The sequence below is a fragment of the Tenrec ecaudatus genome, chromosome 8 (assembly GCF_050624435.1).
Source record: "Tenrec ecaudatus isolate mTenEca1 chromosome 8, mTenEca1.hap1, whole genome shotgun sequence".
NCBI classification, from domain to species: Eukaryota; Metazoa; Chordata; class Mammalia; order Afrosoricida; family Tenrecidae; genus Tenrec; species Tenrec ecaudatus.
The window spans coordinates 89,001,468-89,020,341 of record NC_134537.1 but is presented as its reverse complement, the minus strand read 5'-3'; the positions used below and the strand labels follow the sequence as shown (position 1 = coordinate 89,020,341).

Genomic DNA, 18,874 nt, shown 5'->3' with positions numbered 1-18,874 from the left:
ATTATGGACTTGTACAGATCAAACTCCTAAGTGACTGGAAACCGTTTAAACAAACAATGGGGTTGGCCCAAAGGCAAAACTTTCAATAATATTCAACGACAGTGTCAGAATCACAACTAACAGATTGAAACATATCATAAGAAAGCAAGGAGGGCATCTGTGGTAGTTCTGGCTGAACCCCAGAATAATGGCCAGTTCTGAACCTTGGGACAGCAGTCATCTGCTTCTCCTCACAGGACGGAGTTTCAACCACAGCCAAAGGGCTACGGGTGAGAAGAGCCAAATTCACTAAGTGGGGTTTCCACATCAAGCCCTTTTGGTGTGGCCTATGACGGATGCTGTAAGCCTCAAAAGAACAGAGTCTAAGTCCCGAAAATCTATATAGCACATGGCTGGGGTCACCAAGGGCTGATAGGAACAGCAGTAGGTCAAAAATGTCTAATTAGGAGCATAGTACCAGGCCTATTCTCCCCTTGCCTTCTATGTAAGTATTGGTAAGCGTTCTTCCCAATGGGAAGTTGCTCCTTCCTTTTTCCTTCCAATAGAAAGAAATGTCCATTGCCTTCTCTGAGATGCGGGTGCTCCCGTGTCCACAGCTTGACTTGAATCCCCAGGAAGGGCCGCTTATCACTTGGGCAGACATGTCGGTTTATTTGGGGTGACCTTAGCACACTTTTGTATGGCAGCCACTGAAGGGTCAGTTCCCTCTCCTTTGATCTTGAAAAACTGACCCAGATGCAGGGAGAGGGGTTTTAAGACGGACAGCTAGAGGGGGATGTTTACTTCATGGATCCTAGGCAGTCTCTCTACCATGTTGCTTGGTAATGGGTTTAGCAGATTTCATGACCTGGGAACAGAAGCCTGCCTTCCTCCTAGTATTGATCCTTACACCAGTGGACTCTTACAACATTTCTCCTTTTGTGATTAACTAGCTTCACTCGGGAGAATGCTGTCCAGGCCCCTCCACGTCAAGAGGTGTTGCATGGTTTCATCGCTGTTTTGGGGGAATGTATAGTATTCCGTTGTGGATATGTACCAGAGATTTTTAAATCCATTCTTCTAGTGAAGAGCATTTGGGCTACTGCAAGCCTCTTGTTACTGGTCTGTGCCCAGCAGAGTCATTGCCGGGTTCCATGGTATTTCTATTATCACTTGTTTTAGGTTCACCATATGTCTTTCCAGAATGATTGTGCGTGTTACAAGCCCACCCCCAGTGTATGAGAGTTCCAATTTCTCCACATCATCCCCAGCACTTGTTGTTGTCTGTTTTTTTGAATTGAGCTATTGTGGTGGGTATAAGATGATCTCTCACTCTTGTTCTCATTTGCATCTCCCAGGTGGCTAGTGACCCTGAGCGTTTCCCCTTGTGTGTGCTAGCCTTTCAGTGCAGTGGCATCCTTGGTGAATCGTCCACACACGTAATTTCCTCACATTTGGATTGAGTTGTTTTTTTTTGAGGTGTTCTAGAATTCTATAAATGTTAGTAATTAATCCTTTGTCTGTTATGTCATTGTTAAAGACTTTTTCCCCTCAGTCGACGGGCTCTCATTTTATGAACTAGTATCAGACATATGGACTAATATTGGACTTATGGACTTGATCTGGACTGGGCTGGGATATTTACTCAATATACAATAGCTCTTTGATATACAGCCCTTTCTTATACCCATGTATCTATGAATTTGTTTCTCTAGTCAACCCGGACTAACACAAATACCATTTCTATACTTTTCTATCTTCAAGTTGACATGAAATTACATAACTACCACACATTTGAATTGTGGTGCTGGAGAAGAATATTCAATGGACCATGGACTACAAAACAGACAAATAATCTGTCTTGGAAGAAGTATTCCCAGAGTGCTCTTTACAGGCAACGATGATGAGACTTCATCTTGCATACTTTGGATCCCTTGTCAGGAGAGACTAATCCCTGGGGGAGGACGTCATGCTTGACAACATGGAAGGTTACTGGAAAAGAGAAAGGCCCGCAATAAGATGGATTGACCCAACGCTGCAGCAATGGAGCAAGCACAGGAGCAAGTGTGTGGATGGCACAGGATCAGTGCTTCCTTAAAGTGGTGCACAGGGTTACTGTGGGTTGGAACCAACTTGAGGGCACCTAACAACAACAACAACAAGTCATCTATTTTGTCTTCCACTGCGTATACCTCCTTTATTTCATTTGGTAGTCCATGTATGCCCTGCAATAGGGCCTTTACGTTTGTTCCAGTTTTCACATCGAGGATCCTGACAGCTCTGGGGTTTACATTTAGCTCTCTACTCCATCTTGAGTTTGTTTTTATGCAAGGGGAGAGGTGTGGAGTCTGTTTCATTTTTCTACAGATGGAAATCCAATTTTTCTAGCACCATTTGTTGAAGAGGGTGTCCCTTTCCCATCTGATGGTTCTTGGTCCTTTGTAAAAACAGAAAAAATCAGTTGTCTGTCGATGGATGCTTTTATTCCTGGCTTTCTGTCCCGTTCCATTGTCTATGTGTCCACCACTATTCAGTACCAGGGTGTGTTGGCTACTGTAGCAGTGTAACAGATTTTGAGGGTGGGTAGTGCAAGACCTCCTTCTTTTTGAGAAGTTCTTTACTTACTTTCAGCCCCTTCCCTTTCCATATGAAGTTGGTAGCTTTCCATTTCTTTAAAGAGTGATGTTGGAATCTGCATCAGAATTGCAATGTATTTATAGATTGCTTTAGGTTGTATAGACACTGTCATAATATTAAGTCTTCCTGTTCCTGAACAAAGGATATTCCATTTGTGCAGGTCTCTTTTTGTTTCTTGTAGTAATGTTCTGGAGTTTTCTTTGTACAGGTCGTCTTTTGTTTATTTAGTTAGATTTATTTCTAGGTATTTCATCTTTGGGTAGCTGTAGTAGTTGCATAATCTGTTGTAAATTTGAGATTTAACAGTGAAGGAGTGGAGTTTAGCCTGTCAATCAGGTTGCAGCTTGATAACCTCATATGGAGGCACTAACGAGATAAATAGCTTGCTGAAGGTGGGACACAGGCTCACTCCCTGTGAGCCATTCCTGTTGAAAAGACACATGGAGCTCCTCTAGAGCCTTGGAGCTGGAGGAGCCATGTGGAGACCCCTGCCAGCTCTGAAACGCTTCCATTGCCACTGGATCCACAAGACTTTCCACCCACTGGCCTGCCATCTTTCTGTATTCAGCGTCATTGCATGTGTTTCATGAGCCTGATGAGGAATTTATCGGCTGGTATCGGACATATGAGCTAATATCGGACTTATGCACTTGATCTGGCCTGGGCTGGGATGTTTTCTTAATGTACAATTGCTCTTGTCTATAAAGCCCTTTTAAATACACAAGCCTCCCTGGATTTGTTGCTCTAATCTACCCAGACTGAGGCACACAAACCATATAAAAATTTTTGCCATGCAGCAAAAAGCATTTCTCAGAAGAAAATGCATAGCAAAAGAAAAAAATGCATACATCAAAATAGAAGGTCCCAAATCAATGACTTAATCCAGCAACATGAGCAAAGAAAAAGAATAAAAGAAGGCCAAAGCCAGCAGAAGAAAGCAATTCATAAACATCAGGACAGACCCAAATGAAACAGAAAAACAACAGAGGGAATCAAGACTAGAGACTGAATCTTTGAGAGGATCAATAAAATTGACAACCAACTGGGTAACTTGACAAAGGAAAAAAATAAGAAGATGCAAATAAACAAAATGACAAATGAAATTAGAGACATTACAACAGATCCAGCTATTATAAAAGTGATATAATAGAATATTATTAAAACAAATTTATCCATTTCTTCTAGATTTTCAAAGTTATAGAAACACATTCCCCTCCTAATACAAACAGAGGTAGGAACTCTAAACGGACCCAGTCTCAGACAGAAATGCCACACATGGTTAGCTTTAACAAACAAAAATTTACTTTCTCAGTTTAGGAGGCCACAATGTGAATTCAGGGTACCAGCTCTGGGGGAGCCTTGGTAAACGCAGTGGGTGTGGAGTGAGGTTCGCTCCCCTAGAGAGCCTTGGAGACCCACAAGGGCATTGCCATCCTGTCCTACAAGGGCACTAGGAGTGGGAATCAGCGTGCCAGTGCGTTTGGGCTTTAGTTTTATTGGTTTGGAGAAAGGTCCTTCATTCTTTTGAGCTTCTGCTCCTTTGTGATCTTCATCTGTCTTAGCATCTCTCTTCCTCCACTTCTTTTTCTCTTCTTTAATTTCTTTCATAGCTCACAAGAGGCTGACCTGAGGCATATGCTAAAAAATCCTGTCTCCTTAATGTGAGGATCACAAACCATAAAACAGCAGTCATAAGTCACCCCTACCCAGGTTATGTCAGTCTTTTGAAGACTAGGGCAAAGTGTTCCAATGCGAATCAACCCCTGGCCTGCTGAGCTTTGTAGGGTGCAAACAGCAAGAGGTAGCTCTTGACAAACAGAAGAAAGCCAGCTAGCATTTGTCACAAGGGTGGTGGACCCACTTCCTGGTGCTATAGTTCCCAATCTTGCATTTCTTTATTCCTTCTGTCTGTGTGATTCCCCATCCGTGTTTTAACGTTTTAAGAGAACAACTGGGGCGAACAACTTTGTAAATTTTGCTAATGGACAAAGCACTGAGATTTAGTTCTGGTTACTGTGAGAGTGTCTTCCGGGACCAGCCAGCCCTCTTATAAACTCAGTTGTCTGTCCCTACAGTTGGCTCAGAGTAGTTATTGACGGGACTCAATAGCTCCTCAGCAAGGCCTCTCCACTGGGAGGTGACATTAAACAGCAAAGCTCACTTGCTCGCTCACTCACTGTCATAGGGCCCATGCTGACTTTCACCCAGTACTGAAAGTAGTGACACTAGAGATAAAGGGCTTGTCTCCACCGAATGCCTAGCCTAAACCAAAATTAGCTGCCCATGCCACAGGAAAGGGGTTGTAAAAAAACTAGGCCCACAGTAGACACCATGGGCAAGATCCAAAGCAGGGCATGCTCAGACCAAAGTCACAAGTCACCTAGGCCCAGGTGAAGGGCAACCTAGGTTTGCATACCAGGCACCAGCAACATCAGGTCACAGGTGCGCCTGAACTTATCCCCTGGGACCCAATAACTTCAACTATGCCCCGCACCCAAGGGGGGCTAGGAGGGGATTGGCAGCAGTTTGAGGGCAGGCTGCTCTCCTGCAGTTTGGAGAGTGGGACTTCCAGGCCCTCTCCGGGCCTGCACTCTCTCTATCCCCTTCCGATTTCGGTTCGGGCACTCTTTTGGTTCTGTGGGCTCCTCTGAAGGGCCATTTTTCATGTGATTTTTCTCACTCCCCTGAAGTGGCCATTTTCCGTCTCCAACTCTCCTGCAACCTCCCCGCCATGGGGCCCTGCATGCTTTCCAGGGACAGCAGTGTGCTATCTGAGCCTGTACCACAAAACCTCCCTTTCCCTCATAGAAGCCACTTGGATTACAAAGGTGCTTCTGCCGCGTGAATTCTTTCAGCATTGCGATGCAAGGAAGGAGATAAACCATCCCAGAAACCTAACAGTCCCTGTGAGTTTCCCACAGTTAACTGTGTACGGGATGAGAGAGCACCATCTATTTTCGCAGAGCGGCTGGTGGTTTCAAACTACTGGCCTTGAAATTCCCAACCCACCAGGAAGTGTGTGTGTGTGTGTGTGTGTGTGTGTGTGTGTGTGTGTGTTGGGGTGGGGCACAATCAATTTAGAACATTCTCTCAGTCCCTCAAAATTCATGTCCTGGTTGCATTCAAGACACATTCACACAATCTCCAAAATCTTAAATCAACACCAAGTCTACAATGTCATCTTCTGAATCATCTCAATGAAATGGGAAGGCTTTATTTAAGTATATTCCATCCTGGGGCAATTTCACTTCAAATGGGAGCCCATGAAGTCTATACTAAAAATTACCAGTCTCCAAAGCACATTGGTAGAAAAGGTACAATGGGAAAAAATCCCCTAAGAAAGGGGCATTTCCCACGACAAATGGGAGAAATGGGACAAGGCAGGATAACAGGCGCCAAGCCAGTCAGAAAGCCAGCAGAACTCTTTACATGGAAAGCAACCTCTGCTCTCAGGCTGTCCTGACCTCCAGTCTCTACACCTACAGAAAGGATGTGAGGACGAAGTCAGTCTTGGTTGCCCAGGAAACATAATCTCCTGCTCAGAAAGGACAAGCAGCAAAAGCTGTTTCCTTTCACAGAGTTCAAGGGAAAGTGCTCTGCAAAAATTTGGCAACTTTAAAAGTATAATTCCACAATATTTTAGAATATCTACTTCTTTTAAGACAAAGATTAAAACAGAAGCAGCTTATGTTAAACACAGTTTAGATGACTCTCAACAAGATAAAATTCTGCCCTCTTCCCTGCCCTCCAAATCTTTATTTCAAAAGCCTTTCAAAGATGTCCTGACAGCTCAACTAGCGTGGGAATTCCCCAATGCAATTGCAGACGAGTAAACCTAAGCAGAGCTGTTAGGTCCCAGCTCCTGGCCAGGAAAGGGTGGTACACATAAGTGGGCATTACACCTGGATTGGCCCATCTAAGTCGGGTGAATCTCATTCAGCCAATGGGGTCAACCAGTACAGTCCAGTAAACCTGACAACGGCCCCTGAAAAGCCCGAGGTTGCCCTCTGGGGAGCTCCCGGCAGCGCTGCACACACTTCAGCGCGCGGACCGTGCCAACCTTGCCAAGCCGGCGGCGGACTCTGTCAGGCTCCCCGAAACTGCTTCTAACTTTCATAAAACTCACTGGGATCACAAACCAGGCTTCGGCGTGAATTTTGTCTCAGGGGGGGAAACCAAGGACCGAGGTATATCTCTCCCGCGAGGAAGAAAGATATAAAGAGCCAACAAGCAAACAAACAGCCATTCAAAATCCTTTGGAGCTCACGTGGGCATGGGGGGGGCGGGGTGAAATGAAGGAACGAACTGCAATGCCGCTGCTTGACGTGTGTGTGTGTGTGTGTGTGTGTGTGTGTGTGTGTGCGTGCGTGTGTGCGTGTGCGCGCGCGTGTGTCTAAATCCTAGCTTTTTCAGATTGACTATCCTCTGACTTCCAAGTAATGTCCGTGTCTTTTTCTGTGTTTTCCCAATACTGTTCCCTCCGGTCTTTTTTTCTGGGTTGCGTCTGATGGGCTCGATCCTGTTCTCTGTGGAGGAAGACCACGCTACATCGTCCTAGCTGATCCTGGAGCCTTTCCCGTCCCCTTAGTGTTACGCTGAACACGTCCAGAGAGCCGGCGGAGTCCGCCCCCCGCCCCCCGCCCCGCGTCCGCCTGGGCAGCCTGCCCGCCCCCCGCCCGCCTGGGCAGCCTGCCCGCTGCCCCTTCCTCTGACTCACCAGCAAACTGAGGACGACAAAGAGGAACATGTTCTTGAGAACCTTGGGCCCGGTTCTGTGGGCCCCGGAGGAGTCCGGGACGCGTCCGGCCAGGCGGCGGGCGCGCGGGCAGTGTCCGGCGGCTCCCCGCGGTCCCAGGTCTTCAGCACTCTTTCCACCCCCACGATCCTCGCCGGGATTCTCCTTCCGCGAAATCCGCTTGGAAGCGCTCCGGCGCCGCGCCACTAGGGAACAGCCCCTGCCAGCCATCGGCTGCCAGGCTCCGGCGCCCGGTCGCTCGCGACTGCGCCGCGTGCGGCTCTGCGCCAATCCCGAGAGCGCGATCCCGGAGGGACCAATCCCAGGCGGCGAGGAAGTCCGCCGACCTGGCCGCCGGTCAGCAGCGCACCGGCCTCCGTCCGCCAGCGGCGCGCCCGCAGCCTGGAGCGCGGAGACGCCCAGTCGCGGAGGCGCTCAGGTTCACGTAGTTGAAGGCCCGCCTGGACTTGCCTGCACCCGGAGTACTCGCACACTCCACCTGGGGCGCGGAAGCACTGCCCTTAGCGTCCGGGTCCGCGCCCTGCTTCCCCCCCGTCCCCGCCCCCGCCCGCCCCCAGCCCGCCCCCGCCCGCCCCCAGCCCGCCCAGCAACTCTTGTCACCCCATGTAGCGTCAGGTTGTTTGGTGTGCGATTTTACTTTGCCTCATTTTTCAGCCACTCGCGTCAAGATCGATTTGGGGGTTTGGTTTCTATTTTTTACTTAAATTTTTTTTCCTGTTAAACCCTTTTTTTGTGTGCACCCCCATTCCCACTCCTTCCCTCTCCCTCTTCCCACTCCACTCCGGGCCTCTTCCGTGGGGCGCTACGGGAGCCCTGGTGGCCCGTGGTCCCAGCGTCGGCGGCTCAGCGCTAGCTGGGGGGCTCTGCGTCACAAACACGCAGCCATCCGCTTCGGTAAAGATCTATAACCAGTGTCCCAACCAGTGACTGTAAATGGAAATGGACTCCCCAGCGATTGGGGTCGTCGCTCTGTCTCTGTGGTGAAACTTCCCGGCAGGTCTTGACATTAGCATCTCAGCAGCCAGGTGCCCTGGATGGAGCGGTCAGAGGTGACCGCTCAGGAAACGAAGGAAGGGTCACCAGCGCCCCAGCCACTAAACGCTCTCCCCGCTTCACTACCTGTTTCTTTTCTTCTATTAAAAAAAGGGGGGGTTAAACCGTTTGGTTTTTTGGGGGGGTGGTTGTTTTCAAAAAACGGCATGACTTGATTTATTGCGGTTGTCTGGTCGCAAACCCACATCATCCCCGAGGTCTACTCTGCCCAGCTCCTTGAGTGCCAGCTCGTGTTTCGCTCGCACCACCAGAGGTCCACCCACGGCTCCTCAAATGCAAGCTGCCCGCGGGAGCCACCTTCCCGGCGCACGTTCAGCAGGCACACAGCATCCAGTTCACTTTCCAGGTTCTTCACGCCACTCCTTTTTACTTGCAGGATCGTCCAAAACGTCTGTCTTGCCTTTGCCACCTTCGGAATGAGGAAGTTCCATGTTCTCCATGGTGTCTTCGCCAGCTGTCCCCAAGCTACTCTCTTCTGAAGTCTCTTGTGCATCAGAATGATTCCTCTCAAATAAGGCCACGCCCATTTGTATAATTTCCCCAAGTCTTATCAACATTTTCAATATCAAACCGAGGTGGGGGGGCGGCTACCATTTCTTTTCCTAGCTTCTCATTCACCTGGGCCATCTGGCGGGAGGAAGGACTGTACCTGGGCCAACAAGGGACTCCGTTCTACCCGAACAGTTGGAAGACTTGAGTTCCTTCTGGAGTCAAGCTTGGAGATGATGAGCAACCTGACCCATATCCACGCCGGGGCCTCCCGCAGTGGACGAAGAGCAGCTCGCTGGGCTGCGCTGCTGTTCCCCAGGGACCTCCATGCTGCTCAGTGCCACGCGCTGATCCGTTTCACTGACATATAATCCACACGTCATACCACAGTGTAGACATATTGGGAAGAGCTGCACGATCATCAATCACTACAAACAGTTTTCAAAGGTTTTCTTCTGTCTTGTACTGGTTGTTATCAGCTCCCCGCTTCCTCCTTAGCCCCAAGAAACAATGCATTCAATTACTGTCTCTCCAGATTTACCTACCCTGGATTTCCTATAAAGAAAAATATACAACCACAGAAAGGAAAAAAAAACACAGTAGAAAAGCTTCAGTGGAGAAGTATGTATCTGACCTTCTGAGAAGCTGCCAGCTGTTTCTGAGAAACGGTTTTACATAAACTTACACACACCACAGCAGAAAAGGATTCCAATCACACCCCCTTACTGAAGGGTCTCTGGGACGAGATGAGCCAGTCAGGGTGCAGTATAGCACTGACTAAATACACAACTTTCCTCTAATTCTTTAATGCCTCTTCCCCCTCCCCCCCACTATCACGACCCCAATTCTCCCTTACAAATCCAGAGAGATCAGAACATGCACACTGGTACAGATAAGAGCTTGCAACACAGGAAATCCAGGACAGACACACTCCTCCAGACCAACAATGAAAGTAGCAATAGCAGGAAGGCAAGGGGAAGGTGGGGGGAGAAAGGGGGAACTGATCACATGATTGAAATAACCTCCTCCCAGGGGGACTGACAACAGGAAGGTGAGTGAAGGGAGACAGCTGATGGTGTAAGACGTAAAAAAAATTATGGACTATCAAAGGTTCGTGAGGAGGGAGGGTGGGGGAGGGAAAGTGAGCTGATAGTAAGTAAGGGCTCAAGTAGAAAGAAAATGTTTTGAAAATGACAATGGCAACATATACAAATGTGCTTGACACAATGGACGTATGTATGGATTCTGATACGAGATGTAAGAGCCCCAACAGAATGATTTTTTAAAAAAAGAAAGGGCGTTGCTTCTCGGCCTTTTGGCTAAGATCAAGTGTACTGTCTGTTCTTATCAGTTTAAAAAGGAAAGGAAAGGGTTCCAATCTCTCCACATTTTCACCAACACTTGTTATTGTCTGTGTTCTTTATTCATAGTTAGGAAGAGATAGTTCATAGTAGTGTACCCGCCCCCCATAGCTTACCATAAAATTATTTAATCAGCTTAGGAAGATTTGTGCAGTCACCACCACAATCAATTTTACAACATGTGTCAGTCTGGGTAGACAAGAGAAACAAATCCATGGACACACATATGTGTATAAGAAAGAGGTTTAAACAGCTTTCCCCCAGATCCTGGATGCTTCCTCCCCCCAACTACCATGATCCGAATTCTACCTTGCAGGGCTGGATAGGACAGAGGCTGTACACTGGTACATATGAGGGCTAGAGGCACAGGGAATCCAGGGTGGATGATACCTTCAGGACCAAGGGTGTGAGGGACGATGCTGGGAGAGTGGAGGGTGAGTGGGTTGGAAAGGGGGAACTGATTACAAGGATCCACATGTGACCTCTTCCCTGGGAGAGGGACAGCAGAGAAGGGGGGAAGGGAGACTCCGGATAGGGCAAGATATGACAAAATAACGATGTATAAATTACCAAGGGCACATGAGGGAGGGGGGAAAGGGTTGGGAGGGGAAAAAAAAGAGGACCTGATGCAAGGGGCTTAAGTGGAGAGCAAATGCCTTGAGAATGATTGGGGCAGGGAATGTATGGATGTGCTTTATACAATTGATGTATGTATATGTATGGATGGTGATAAGAGTTGTATGAGTCCCTAATAAAATGTAAAAAAAGAAAAGAGAAAAAAATGATTAGGGCAAAGACTGTACAGATGTGCTTTATACAATTGATGTATGTATATGTATTAACTGTGATAAGAATTGTATGAGCCCCAATAAATTGTTAAAAAAAAAGAAAGGTTTATATACAAGAGCAATTGAACATGGAGAATACATCCCAGCCCAGTGTAGATCATTAGCCCATAGGTCTGATAGCAACCTCTAAAGTCCTCTTCAGACTCATGATACACATACAATGAAGCCAAATGCAGCAGGACAATCATCAGCCAGTGGGTAGAAAGTCTTGGCGTTGTAAGCGTCTCAGCACTGGCAGGGGTCTCTCTGTGGCTTCCTCAGCTTCAGAGACCTGGTTGCATCCATGTGGCTTGTCTTCTGCAATGTCTCCCAGAAACTAGCAGAGAGATGTCTTCCGCCTCCAAGAAGGAAGTACTAGATTTCCCAGAATTCTCAGGAGAATGCCACGCCCACACAAAAATCTCATTGGCTAACTCCAGATTGACAGGCTAGGCTCCACCCCTACACTCTTTAATCCTTAAACTGACATCTGAGTAGGTGACTACCACATACATTTTCTTCTCCGGTTCCTTGTTGTTAGCTCCTGCATTTCCCCCCATCGTCCCCTGCCGCCCCTCTATCCAATTACCATCTCTGTAGAGCTACCTGTCCCGGGGTTCTTATACAGGATATCACTCAAAGCAAAACACAATCATACAAACCCATACAAAGCAAGCAACAAACAACAATGACTAGCCAAAGCCTGGAAAAACCTCAATCATAAAGAAGGCAGAAAATATTAAAAACTGACCCATTTTAAAATCATGTTTCTTTTGGTCTCTGATTTGGGTCTTAGTTAAAATGACTTCTCTCCCTACTCCCAATAGTGTTAGGAAAGCCCGTGGAACACAATTCTACTTTTTCTTTCCTCAGAGATTTTTAAAGCTCTTTGGAAACTACCAAGGGCTCTTGGTGTGAAACCAATGAATCTGGAGACGGTGCTCAGTGTGTTACAACCTCCTCAGCTCCTCCTCCCCCCCCTCCCCCCCAGCACCTTGGGAGCCCAGGGGAGCATTGAAGGATGCAGGATCCCTAAAGCTGCTCAAGTCAAGGCCTTGCCTTCCGGATGCTCACAGGGCATGAGTTGTGTTAGGGGCTGTGGAGCCAGTTCTCAGTCATATTAACCCTGTGTTTAACAGAAGCAAACTGGGCCCTGTCCTGCAACCTCCTCACAAGTGTTGCTGTATTTGAGACCACTCTTTTTTTTTTTTAACATTTTATTAGGGGCTCATACAACTCTTGTCACAATCCATACATATACATACATCAATTGTATAAAGCACATCAGTACATTCTTTGCCCTAATCATTTCCAAAGCATTTGCTCTCCAGTTAAGCCCTTTGCATCAGGTCCTCTTCCCCGCCACCTCCCTCCCCGCTTCCCCTCCCTCATGAGCCCTTGATAATTTATAGATTATTATTTTGTCATATCTTGCCCTATCCGGCGTCTCCCATCACCCCCTTCTCATTGTTGTCCGTCCTCCAGGGAGGAGGTCATGTAGATTCTTGTAATCAGTTCCCCCTTTCCAACCCACTCACCCTCTACTCTCCCAGTATCGCCCCTCACACCCCTGGTTCTGAAGGCATCATCCACCCTGGATTCCCTGTGCCTCTGGCTCCTATCTGCACCAGTATACAATCTTTGCTCTATCCAGACTTGCAAGGTAGAATTCGGATCATGGTAGTTGGTGGGGAGGAAGCATCTAGGATCTGGGGGAAAGCTGTATTCTTCACCGGTGCTACATCGAACCCTGACTGACTCATCTCCTCCCCTAGACCCCTCTGTGAGGGGGTCTCCAGTGGCTGACAAATGGGCTTTGGGTCTCCACTCTGCACTTCCCCCTTCATTCACTAAGGTAAGATTTTTTTTTTGGATGATGCCTTATCCCTGATCCCTTTGGCACCTCGTGATCACACAGGCTGGTGTGCTTCTTCCATGTGGGCTTTGTTGCTTCTGAGCAAGATGGTCACTTGTTCACCTTCAAGTCTTTAAAACCCCAGATCCTATCTCTTTTGATAGCGGGGCACCATCAGCTTGCTTCACCACATTTTCTTATGCACTCGTTTGTCCTCGACGATCATATCATGGAGGTGTGCAGCCAATGATATGATTTTTTGTTCTTTGATGCCTGATAACTGATCCCTTCGGGACCATGTGATCACACAGGCTGGTGTGTTCTTCCCTGTGGGCTTTGTTGCTTCTGAGCTAGATGGCCGCTTGTTTATCTTCAAGCCTTTAAGAGCCCAGACACTATCTCTTTTGATAGCCGGGCACCATCAGCTTTCTTCACCACATTTACTTGTTCACTCGTTTTGGCTTCAGCACTTGTGTCAGAAGGGTGAGCATCATAGAATGCCAATTTAATAGATGAAAGTATTCATGCATTGAGGGAGTGCTTGAGTAGAGGCCCAAGGTTGAGATCACTCTTGCAATGACTTTTGTCAATCCTTGTTCTTGAGGGTCTTAGTTTTTCTCCTGGATCCTCTACCACAGTGATGTCCTTCTCCAGTGATTGGCCAATGACATGTCAAAATATGAGAGAAGTGTAGACATCCTGGCTTCTAAGGAGCATTTCTTTGTACTTGTAAGGCACATTTATTTATTCTTTTGGCAATCCATAGGAATGTCCATATTTTTGTCTACACCATAATTTAAATGCATTAGTTCATTGGTGTGGTAGTTATAGAATCAATGGTTTGTCAATTTGAGGGGATTAAGAGTGAAGGGGTAGAGTCTAGTCTGTCGATGAGGTCACAGCCAATGAGGCCTCTGTGTGGGCATGGCCTTCTCCTAAGAATTCTGGGAACTCTTATATTTCCTCCTTGGAGATGGGAGACACTTTCTCTGCAGCTGACAAGACACACTAGTGCCCTGAGCTAGAGAAGCCACATGGAAAGCCCTGCCAGCACTGAGATGCTTGCAATGTCACTGGATCCACAAGACTTCCCACCCACTGGCCTGTGATATTCCTGTGTTCAGCAGCATTGCATGTGTTTCATGAGTCTGAAGAGGACTTTCTAGATTGGTATCAGACATCTGGGCTAATATCAGACTTATGGACTTGATCTGGGCTGGGCTGGGATGTTTTCAAATATTCAATTTCTCTTGTATATAAAGCTCTTTCTTACACACATGTGAATGTCTATGAATTTGTTTCTCCAGTCAACCCAGACTAACACAGGTGGTTTCTCTCATTCATTGCCCAGCTTTTATATGCATATGACCACTACCTGAGTCAGGTACCACTTAACTCAAAGAGTGGCACTTCTGCTCTTAATCATGTTAAAGAGATCTTTTGCAGCAGATTTGCCCAATGTACTACATTGGTTTGATTTCTTGATTGCTGCTTCCATGAGCATTAATTGAACGTAGCGGCAAAAAGAAATCCTTAACAACGTCAGTCCGTTCTCCTTTCATCATGATGTTGTTTCCTGGTCCAGTTGTGAGATTTTTGTTTTCTTTACATTGAGCACAATCCATATTGAAGGCTGTGGCCTGGAAGTTTCATCATCAAGTGCTTCCAATCCGTTTTGCTTTCAGCAAAAAAGTGGGTCATCTTCATATTGCAGGTTGTCAGTGAACCTTCTTCCAGTCCTGATGTCCTGTTCTTCATAAAGTCTGGCTTCTTCGACTATTTACTCAGCTTCAGATCAAATGAATATGATGTGTTAGGCAGGGTTCTCTAGAGAAACAAAACCAGGACACTTAGATAGATAGATAGATAGATAGATAGATAGATAGATAGATAGATAGATAGACAGACAGACAGACAGACAGACATAGATACAACAAAAAGGAATAAGACAGCTAATTAGTCCACACAACAGTACAGAGGGCTCGGTTCAACTTGCTTCCTTGGGACAGTTAATATACTGGAAGTCCTTTCCACTCCTGAAGGCTGGTAGGTCCTAGGTGAGAGAAGCAGACAGACAAGTCCCCCCTCGGGCAAGACAGGCAGGGTATGCCCTAGGTAGCAAACAGCAGGGTGGGTCACCAACAGTCTGTAGCTCAGGAGCTTAGCGAAGCAGACCTGGATGGGATGTCGAACTCAAGCAATACAAGGCGACAGGATCTGCCAGCCTCAAGTTCAAGCAATGTATACACCAGCAGCGTGTTGAAACATGTGTCTAAGGAACCTCAAGCTCTAGCAACATGATCCGTGGGTTGGCTTGGCCCACAGGTAGTGTAGCTCACAGGTTGAGGAGAGAACTAGCTAAAGCAGCAGCACATGGATCTATCACCAGAGAACAAGACAGAGTGGGGTGGGTCTAGCAGAGTCATTTATCTCTTTGCGCTCCAATCAAACTGTGACCTGACTAATCCCACATGTTCCTATTGGGCAGGTTGGAACAATGCCTAATTATCACATATGGTGAAAGGATACTGCCCTGACGTACACCTTTCCCAATTACTTGCAGTACTCCCTTGGTCTGTTTGAACAATGCCTGTTAGTCTATACACAGGTTCCAAGTGAGCACAATTCTTCAAAATGTTATCCATAATTTGCTATAATCCTCTTCCATATTACGCATACTCTACTTTTATATCTGTATTTTATGATTCACACAGAACTCACAGACAATGTTCACAAAGGATGCATCAAGGAAGTTATGATCCAAACTCACTGCCACTGAGTCAATGCCGACTCAGGGCAACCTTACAGGACAGGGTAGAACTCTCCCCGTGAGTTTTAGAGACTGTAGTTCTTGTATGGGAATATGAAGCCTCATCTTTCTTCAGGAAGTTAACAGGTTACAATTCAGGTGGAAATGTTCAGGGTAGAGTTGTTGAGGCAATACATATTACAACGTCCTTTCAGGGCTGAAAATAAGTGCCCCAGGAATGCCACTATGCTGTAAACTTCAATCCAAAGGCACTCAGTCCCAGCTCCATGAATCAGTGAACCCAGCTCTCTGAATTAAGAGTCCACAGGTACAACACTCCTGCCCCAGAGCACAGAGCTTTCTTTGTTCTGTGGCCTGGGGAGCCTGTTGCCCTCTCTCCTGGTTCTCCTGCTGGAGCTCCTCCGCCATTCCTTTGATGTCAAAGCTGCCTTCCTGGACTAGGAGGTTCACTGTGCAAGATCTCAGGATCCAGCTCCCTGCTTGGCTCTTGCTGGTAGTAAGATTCCCCCGCCTGGCTTCTGAGAGGGCTCCTTTAACAGGTAGCAGGATGGCAATCCCGATGAACCCTGTTAACAAGTACGGAAAAATGTGAATTGCCTTGTTATCAAAGAGCATGGTAAAGTCTATTCTGGCAGAGCTAGTTGGGTTAAAAAGGTGATGTCCTATCACTTGACCTGCCTTTGACTCATTTCAAAGTCGTTTCCGTTTAAAATAAAGTTAAGGGGAAGAAACATGTATTGAGGCTGTAGTGAATCCTCTCTAACTGCAGACCAGGCATGTGAATAGCCTGGCTATGATGCAGAACTCCTTGAAAAGTGGATTATTGCACATGCTGGTGGGTAAAAATTCAACACTTTATTATTTGATCCACTTTAAATTTGTTCTAGTTGTTAATATTCCCTATCTTATTTTCGGTTCTGTTTTTAGCTGTTTTGCAGGACTGGTTTTTGTCTTGCTTTGTTTTAAGGTTTTTCTGTATATGCGATCCAGGGTAGGTAAATCTATAGGGACAGTAGTTGGATTAGTGGCTCCTTGAGGTTATGGCGGGAGGTTGGAGGAAAATGGGGAACTGATAACAATGAGCACAAGAACAAGGACGGTGTTCTAGAACTGATTGTGGTGATGGCTGTACAACTGTCTGGATGTAATTTAACTGTGCATGATATTGGAAGTATATGCCAATTAAACAACTTTTTAAAAAGAATCACATAAGTATTTCCCCCCATATTCTCTGGCCCAGACCCATTAGGAAAAGGTCGTTTGGTAGGAGTTACAGAGACTAAGGCTCGAAGGCTCAAAAACTCGCTGTCACCGAGTTGGTTGACTCATCGAGAGGATGTATGATAAGGAAGAACTGCCCCTGTGGGTTTCTGGGACAATAACTTCACGGGAGGAGAAAGCCTCGTCTTTCTCTCTTGGTGGTTTGAAAGTGCTGACATTGTGGCTAGCAGCCTGACGCATAACCTCAACACAACCAGGGCTCTTCATGACAAAAGAGCCACATGAACTCACTGCCTTTTTTTTTTTTTTTGAAATCACTGCCTTGTACCATCCACATAACTGAATGTCTTCACATAGTCAATCAAACACAGGTAAATCTCTTTCTGATATTCTCGGCCCTCTTCTAAGACCCAGCTGGCTTCAGCAGTGATGCTCCTCAATGCACGTCCTCTTCTGAATCTGGCTTGATTTTCTGACAGTTCCCTGCCAATGTTCTTTTGAGATCACTTTTATTTATCTTCAGCAAAACATTATTTATTTATAACATTGATGACCTATTTCAATAGCATCCACATTCTATTAGATCATCTTTCTGTGGAATGGGCACATAAATGGATCTCTTCTGGCTGGTTGACCAAGTGGGTGTCTTCCATACTTCCTGGCAGAGATGAGTGAGCGCTTCCAGACTCAACTGGCCTCCCTTCCATTCAGGGAGTTTCCTTTTTCACCAGGGCCTCTGGTGGTTCTTGGACTTTCTTCCATCAACGCTATCAGTCCTTAGTCATTTGTTATCTCTTGAAAGACTAATCACCAACCAATTCTTTTGGGTACAGTAACTCTGCATATTCCTTCCAACATCTTCCGATGCCTTCTGCTCAAATGTTTTGCCTGTAGAATCCTTCAGTAGTGCAACTCTCACTGCAATGCTAAAAGGCAGTGATGAACGCATGATGCATATCGCCGCATGGGAAGAACTGGAGGAAATTATGTTAAGTGAAGTAAGCCAAGCACAAAAGGACAAGTATAACATGAGTCCAATGAGGTATGTGTGTGTGTGTGTGTGTGTGTGTGTATCAGAAAAGTAAATGCAAAGGGGGCACAGGGGAAAAAGCTACTGTATACAAACACTCCAGGGGTGAGGTCCAGGTAGAATGTCAGGGGCCAGACCAAATCCAGGAGTATGTATGGTAGCCAACTAAAAAGGAGGTGAAGAGGGAGGAAAAGGGAAAGAAAAAAAAAGATGTGTGGCAGGGGAATAGGTCACTGACCCACCTAAAGGGAGGGTATTGTTTGTGTCTCCACAGGGAAAGAGGGACCAGACTTAAAGCCAGTGCCAGAGGAATGCAGTGTGCCGGCAAGGAGTGGGGAGCCAGTTGAGGGGCCTGAGGGCTCGGCCCCCATACCAGCTACTTGGACAACTACCCCTCCCCAAAAAAGAATTTACTTTAGAGGACAACACTGAAGCTGCAGCTAGGGAAGAGGGGCATGTCTTATCAGAGCAAATGGGAACACTTAGAGGGAGGAATAGAGAGTGGAGCACCTCCTGGCCCACTATATCCTGCTCTAAACAGCCAATGGACAGAGTGGACAATAGGGCTGATCCCACTATGAGACATGCTGTCCTTTGCTGGCCCAGGGCCCTAAAGGGGACAGCACTGGAGACTCAGTGTCGGGACTGGCCCAGACTAACCCTAGGACACCAAGGCAAACCACTGAAAGCATGCGTCAGAGCAACTGAACCATGGCCCTATGGGGGACAACACTGGCCCGGACTGACCCCACGACACAGAGGCAAAACACTAAATGCCTAAGGCAAAGCAACGGGGAAGTGGGGGCAGAGGAGGGAGCCCTGAGGGAGTACAAAGGACAGATTCTGGGGCCAGATCGTGGCACCCCATTGGACCTAACTTCATGAAGGACACACCT

The 18,874-nt window shown here is 46.9% G+C and overlaps 1 protein-coding gene and 2 pseudogenes across 1 annotated transcript in view; 1 reads left to right on the top strand and 2 right to left on the bottom strand.

The window, feature by feature from the left end:
- LOC142455020 (tumor necrosis factor receptor superfamily member 10A-like) overlaps window positions 1-7,870 on the bottom strand; it is a 38,927-nt gene extending 31,057 nt beyond the window's left edge. The window contains exon 1 of the mRNA XM_075556508.1: window positions 7,334-7,870. Coding sequence (XP_075412623.1) covers window positions 7,334-7,582 — 249 coding nt within the window. The 5' untranslated portion in view covers window positions 7,583-7,870. The remainder of the gene's footprint in view (window positions 1-7,333) is intronic.
- An 890-nt stretch (window positions 7,871-8,760) lies between these two features.
- On the bottom strand, window positions 8,761-9,243 carry LOC142455470 (NOP protein chaperone 1 pseudogene; annotated as a pseudogene).
- A 970-nt stretch (window positions 9,244-10,213) lies between these two features.
- Window positions 10,214-10,317, top strand: LOC142455651 (U2 spliceosomal RNA; annotated as a pseudogene).
- The last annotated feature ends 8,557 nt before the right edge of the window (window positions 10,318-18,874 follow it).